Raw genomic sequence first — 7444 nt, 5'->3', positions numbered from 1 at the left:
GGCAACACAGTGAGACTATCTCAAAAAAAACAACAAAAAAAACAAAACAAGACCCCCTCCCTCCAAAAGAGAAAAGAGTGTCTGCGTATATAATGTTCAGTATCAATGACTGCGGCAAAAAGAAATTTTAGAATTTAAAACAAATATCTTTGTCTTTTTGATGAACTATGACAAGATTTAAGAACACAATCTACCAGGCCACACACAGAGCACATGCTATCAGCCAGCAAATCACTATACTCATTTGAATGAAAAACAGAAATCAAAACAACTGAAAATCGTCTCAGAAAATGCTGTTTGGCAATCATTGGCATATTCGTGCTGTAGTACTGTTTGTCATAAGATGACTTTATAATAACTGCAACCCTACTTAATAAATTTGCTCTTCCTGAAGTTTTTCAGAGAATCTACCTTCATATTGATCTAAAGATACTTAAACTATTATAGAGTTTTATGAATTATGATATACTTCTAATATAAAATGGATGCCCTAAAATAGTAATAGAAAGCTCGAAGTGGCTAGTTTGAAAGTTTTTTCACCCTCCAATTACATTTTAAAAAATAAAATAGTCTACAAGAAAATGAGAAGAAAAATCCATGACTCAATAAAAGCAGACTGGCAGAGAGAAAAGGATAGTGGACATGTATTCTTGAAAAATTTCTACCGCTATAAAATATCTTCATTATCCTCAATTTTCTGAACTGAAAAAAGGTAGAATACTTTTTGGTATTAATCAGCTTAAGAGAACATTTTATTTTTCTCTATTATATATCCTTCAGCTTTTACAAATGTGACTAATAATTTAATTAGTGCTGACTGTTAACAATATTCAGATTGTATTAAGAGTCATATTTACTTTAATATTTGTTTAAATATTATGTAGAAACATAAAGAAACTGTTAACTTCTGCCAACTAGCTGGACATACCCATATATCTGTAAAAATAAATGCAAATTATTACTTAACAAGTAAGCTTAAGGGACATTGCCAATATGTAGTATTTCTGTATTTCAGATCTTTCCAAAGTTTAAAATCAGACTTTAAAAACTTACACATTTCTTTGGCCTTGATGGCATTTTCAAGTTAAGACTTTATATATGGCTAGACAACAAAAAATGTACTTACTAAATATAAATTTCATTTTCATTTTAACAATTTTCCCGAAATGTACATAATAAAAGTAAAACAGCTCCAAATAAAAATAAAACAATTTAATGTACATGATCATTCCTCTATTAAAATAATTTCATATATATACACCAGAAATCTTTCCAATTTGAGATAATAGAGCCTCCATGAAAGTATGATTTCAGTACACCAAGGCAATGGTACTGTTTTCTATGAGACATTCATGAGGTGACTTACTATTTTGATGATTTTTACTACAGCGAATGAGCCTACTGCTATAAGCCCCAATCATCTAAACCTATCCAATAATGACTACAACTGTTCGAAATACATAAGGAATGTAGTGCCAGCTCCAATGCAGAAAAGAACTACTGCCTTTATCAAGAGGAACTACAGGATTATTCTCTGTTTATTAGAAAATAACCACAATGTCAATGGTCCAGGGACTGATCTGATCTGCTTCTCTCCAGGAAGTGAAAGCCAAAACTAATTTATTACTGTGACTGAAATGAAAAATAAATTATTATTGTTCATCCTAATTTATTAACTATCCAAAGTAGGTTATTTATATATATATATAAATAAAGTCACAATCTTTTAACATTAACACGAGAAAATGGCCTGCAACTTGAAAATGACCTAAAGAACCCTGATCCAGGATCACTCTCTGAGAATTTCTGATCTAAGCAACAGGTTTTTAAAAAAAAAAAAAAAAAAAAAAAACCAAAACCCTTAAATAGTTACTAATAGCATGCATCTGTTATGTGACTAGTTTGAGATGTCAAAGGAGACTCATCTGTTGAAGTCATATCTCAAGATGCTATTAATACCAAAAGAAGAAAATTAAAGCTTACATTTATTTCTTGTAACAGCTAATAATTAAAATAAGTATGTTCAAAGACTACACCATATGCATTAAACATAATATTTTGTGTAATAGTGAGACTTACTTGCGGCTGTGATGGAGCTTCTGAAGGCAAGCTATGGGATGACCTGCTCCGAGGTGGTGGTTGTGGTGGGGTTTCCAAATTTGGCTGTGGGCCAGACTGAGGCACAGGTGCTGCCACAGGGACAAGAGGCTCCTGTAACCTTTGAGCGGGTGGGGGCAGAGAAGACTGCGGAGGAAAAGCAGCCTGAGGCTTCAGTGGTTCAGGAAGGAAAGCTGAGCCTAAAAAAACAATGATGTCAGATGTTAGGTGTATCCTAGAAATCGATGTTTTTTCCTTCTTTAGTGAAATGTTAGGAAAACATTCTAATTGGTATTTTTCCCCCAACAAGTAGACTAATTTCTTGTGGAATAAAGAAGGAAGGGTGGCCCTATTTGAATACGTTGTGGAAAGTGGGAGATGACAGAAGAGAAAAGGAAAAATGGAGGAAAAATATAGAATAAAACTGGAGCGGTATTTCTAATACAGTACGTACCTTTGGCTGCTTCTGAGGGCTTGCTTTGGCTTTCAGGGGTCAATCTGCCAGCAGCCGCTCGTGCATGGCTCTGAGGGGCACTGATAACTCCAGCACGGGGTGGAATTGTCTAAAGATGGGGAAACATGACACTTGAGACATTTCCTTATTTTCAACAGATAAGATTCTGTGAGATTTGTTTTTGCATCTCATTTATTCTTCTCTAGTATTATTCCCCATCTTATCATTTTAATTGCTCTCTATTTATAGCCATATAGTGATAAATTTTAAAACCTTTTTTGACTGTTCACTATGTGCCAGGCACTATGTCAATTAAGTACTGTGTGGGCATTTTCATTTCATCTTCAAAATATCCCTCAGAGGTAGGTATTATTTTATAATCCCTACTTCAAATTAAGATGAAGAACTATGTAAAACTTGTCCAAGGCCCTACAGTTAGAAAATAGAGCCAAGATCCAAACTCATGTCTGACTAACTGCAGGGCTAGGGTTCTTAACCATGTGCCATGTTGTCTTCATGGAAGAGACTGGGACGATTTTAAAGCACACGAGGAGATGGAGAGATATATACCTGAGCAACTTCACAAAATCTACATCCTGAGATAGATAGATTAATTAATTAATTAGAGATGGAGATCTCACTATGCTACCAGGGCTGGACTTGAGCTCCTGGGCTCAGGCAATGCCTTCTCCTTGGCCTCCCAAAAGTAGCTGGGACTACCGGCACGTGCCACTGTACCGAGCTAGATTTTTTTTTTTTAAACATAGAAGTAAAACTTTTGAACACCTAACTCGGTATTCCAAATTAAATACATTGAAAGGTACATTGGTGAAAAATATTTTTTCTATTTTCATATGTTTGCTGAAGGCTCTAAGCCCCCAATACTTATTTTAAGCCAAAGTTAATATACACTGTTTTTTTTTTTTTTTTTGAGACAGAGTCTCACTCTGTTGCCCGGGCTAGAGTGAGTGCCGTGGCATCAGCCTAGCTCACAGCAACCTCAAACTCCTGGGCTCAAGCGATCTTTCTGCCTCAGCCTCCCAAGTAGCTGGGACTACAGGCATGCGCCACCATGCCCAGCTAATTTTTTTCTATATATTTTTAGTTGTCCAGTTAATTTCTTTCTAATTTTAGTAGAGACGGGGTCTCGCTCTTGCTCAGGCTGGTTTCGAACTCTTGAGCTCAAACGATCCGCCCGCCTCGGCCTCCCAGAGTGCTAGGATTACAGGCGTGAGCCACCGCGCCCGGCCACAAAGTTAATATACACTTTTAACCTCACAAAAATCCTGGCTTCCTTTCCTATCTTTACAGTTCTAAACAGAACAAAGTTCTTGTGGGAAGTGTGATAGTGGAGTCAGCAAATGGCAATTTTGCCTTTTTTGAAAAAAGGACAATGGGTAATAGATATCTTTGGGTATATTCTACAGCCATTTTAATTTGGAAAGTAATATTACATATAGAAAAGTACGTTCAGATTGTTAAGCAGATAGCTACAACAGAAAAGACAAACAATTTCTATCTTTATCAGAAGTAGTTTCTTAAATTGTCACAGCCTTAGGTAGAGTAATAGCTCCCAGTTCCTCACTGTTCAGATATGGGTCTGTCAGCACTTCAGGCTCTACTGGACAAGCCTAAGTCACTCATTACTGGTTTCCATTTCCTCTTTTTCTATCTTTTTTGGTTACCGGTTATAGCCCAGAGAAAATTTTCATTTGGATAAATAATGAAAAAATTATGTGTATAAGAGAACATATGATAAACATACAGAAAACCACAGATTCATAAGGTAGGGAAAAACCCTGCAACACCACTTGCTCGCCTATTTTTAATACTGTTAGAACCAGTTTTAATATTCTGATTCTATCACAGTATTTTTTTCTGAAATCTCTTGAAATCCTTCTTATTGAGGGATGACTTTATATCCTCATTAATTACTTAAATAGTATGATAAAAAGCTGCCCAAATACATCACTTCCTCATATGAGAGACTCTAAAATATTTATTTCATGACCATAATTATTTTAAGTAAATCACTTTTATTCAAATAAGGAAATCTGTTTAGTTATTTTCAAAGAGGATGTTAAAATAATGTTAGAGTTGAAAGGTACCTTAGAGACCATCAAGTGTAATTCCCTCATTTCAGAGTTGAGGAAATTGAGGTCTTGAAGGGTCACATGATTTCTCCAAGGTAACAAAAGTAACTAGTAGCAAATTGGGATCTAGAACCGATACCCCTTGGCTCCCAGGCTAGGTTTTACTTACCGGCCTGGCTGCAGTGTAACCAGCAGGTCCTGGGCCTGCAAGTCCTGCTTGAGGTGAAGGCTGATTGCGTCCTACAACAAAGACATCGCATCATATATTTAAGTTAAAAAAAAAAAAAGTGAAAAGAATCAAGAAACCATGTACTTATGTTCCAAGTGTTTCATGGTCCAGTTTTAAGAGTAAAGTAGCTACATTTAAGTCTTTTTACCTATATTATCTTTCCGTGTTGTTCCAGGGCTTTTGGGTGCTTTGAAGCAGGAAGGAAAAAAAAATTAGTCATAAGTAAACAATAAAGCAATATCGCATAACATCGGTTGGCTGTTCTGCTTCATTACCGGCAGAAATGGGGGCATGAGATGGTTACAAAACACAGTGCTTTGCGTGGGATCATGATGAAGGTTGTTATCAGTACTGAATGAAATACTCCAAAAGAGAGAAAAACTAAAATACTTAGCCCTTTATAAGAGACAAGTGTCTGATACCTCACTTATGGGGCTACTTTTAAGGTGACATTCCCCACAGAGCTCTCTCATGAATCTTGAAAACATATAGTCAGCCATATGAATGCTCACAAGATGCAGCACTGCTGCTCCTCAGAGCCTGGCAGACAAATGGCTCCTTAGCGACAGGATTTATCATTTATCAAGTTACATAAGAGGCTCCTAACAGCGCTGTTTTAGGACTTCACGTTGTGGATATCATTGTGGACAAATGATGAGATCCTTTGGATTCCAATAACAAAATCCTATGATTAAGACAGAAAACAGGTATATCTTATTACCAAAGACCTGCCTTACGGAAGACTGTTAAAATACCATTCAAACTCATTAGAGAGACAGCTGAAGGATGAAATGAAATAAATCACTTTTGGGGCCAAAAAGAGTAGGAGGGACTATCAAGGCATCATCTTAGATCTATTCTCCTTTTTGGAAAGAAATTCAAGTATAATTGTTACATGAAATACATTGGCCCTTTAATAACTATAACCTTAACAAATGGCCTGTAGTCTTAATGTTCCTTTAAGTAAATCTAGCTCAGTACCGAGTTACATAAAAACAGCTGTTATTTCAAATCATCCACAAAATTCTGCATTCCTGGATTTGAATTAATAGAGTTTAATTATAATTACTAATTTTGGAAACTTCAGATTAGTAAAGTACATTTCTAAATATCTGACTTATTCTGAAAAGAATTTTGAAGGCATTCTTCTTAAATGGTTATTTCACAACCTAAGAATGTATAAAGTACATATGAAACAGTACAGACAACATAAGAATCTCAGAGAAATTAAACGGATATCCATTAGAAACTATACACAACAAAGAATGAAAAGAGAAAAAATACAAGGTATATGTTAAGGAGGCAGAGGAGAAGTTTACGGTTGGACTAAAAAGAGACTTAGTATGTCTTTAAACACAGGCGGAGGGCTGACATCGAGAAATAAAATGAGGGAGCCATTTCTAAAATGCAAAAGTCTTGTTACCTTCCATCTCTCTCCTAGCCACCCCAGGACTGGGAGGGGCTCCAACACCTTTTTAGAGAAAGAACAGAAGCTATATATTGTGCAGGGCCCACAGCACAGAATGAAAGGCAGGCACACATGATAATTTCTGCATTAAACTTACTTTTGCAAAGGCTCTTTTATTGCTTTAAATTTCTTCAAAGATATCAATACAAAACAAAGTGACTTTAGATGCCTAGCCCAAACCTGAGTCCCTCCTTTCCTCAAACAGAAGAGTAAAAACAGGATGAGTTTCCTTTTTATAGGAAATAAATTATTAGCAGTAGGGATTTTTAAAATATGTTTAATGAAGGCCTTTGCTTTATAATCATCTCATTCCTTATATCTAGAGCAAATAAAAACTCCAATATTTGTCAGAAGGAAAAACTCATAAATGAAGTTTCAATTTCATTTTATATAAAACTACATTGGCATCCTAGAAATTAAGTTTTTGATGCGTTACTTTTAAAAAAACTCTAAAAGTACTATAATGACTTTCCTAAGATTACTGCCTTAAAGGAATTATTGGTTAAGGGATAAAATAAAGTACTTACAAAAGAATTATGAAGAGAAATAATTTTTAAAATTAAAACAGATTTCTAATTAAGTCATTGGGTCACTAATAAGACAGAACTTTTCACAAATTCATTTTAGGATTTATTTTTTACAGGTTGTTTTCCTAATTAAAGCAGAAGATAAATAGAAACTATCACGAAAATAAAAGCAGGAGTTTGAAATGGGAAACATTAATGTTTTCTGTAAGTCAATGAAAAATTATCACCTAGCAGTATTTTGCATAAGCTGTAATGCTGAAATAATTTAGTTATCCTTTTGTATAAAGTCATTAAAATCCACACACAGGCAAAGTCAGTCTGTAATAAGGCCTGAATTGGTCAGCAACGTCAGTTAGAATAGATCAATCACATATATACAGTGGGGCTTAGTAATATTAAAACTGGATTTGCAAAAGCTCTTCTGGGGAACTGTGAAAATCCACCTTATCCTTTCTTGAGAATTAGATCAAATAAATTTGTCAGATGTATAACTCCAATTGACCTCTGTGACTTTTACATAAGCCAAACTACACTTCAAACAAAAAGTGATCTGTTGTGAATAAAAGTTTCCTTATC

General features: G+C 35.1%; 1 protein-coding gene across 1 annotated transcript in view; it reads right to left on the bottom strand.

Annotated features, from left to right (window-relative positions):
- The window catches only part of SYNJ1 (synaptojanin 1), a 99584-nt gene that overhangs the window by 6042 nt on the left and 86098 nt on the right, over window positions 1-7444 (bottom strand). The window contains exons 25-28 of the mRNA XM_012657335.1: window positions 5022-5060; window positions 4814-4884; window positions 2552-2660; window positions 2080-2297 (exon numbers count right to left, since the gene is read on the bottom strand). Coding sequence (XP_012512789.1) covers window positions 2080-2297; window positions 2552-2660; window positions 4814-4884; window positions 5022-5060 — 437 coding nt within the window. The remainder of the gene's footprint in view (window positions 1-2079; window positions 2298-2551; window positions 2661-4813; window positions 4885-5021; window positions 5061-7444) is intronic.

The sequence above is a fragment of the Propithecus coquereli genome, unplaced genomic scaffold, assembly GCF_000956105.1.
Source record: "Propithecus coquereli isolate 6110/MARCELLA unplaced genomic scaffold, Pcoq_1.0 Scaffold54, whole genome shotgun sequence".
NCBI classification, from domain to species: Eukaryota; Metazoa; Chordata; class Mammalia; order Primates; family Indriidae; genus Propithecus; species Propithecus coquereli.
The sequence above is the reverse complement of the archived record's forward strand: the minus strand, read 5'-3'. Positions and strand labels throughout refer to the sequence as shown.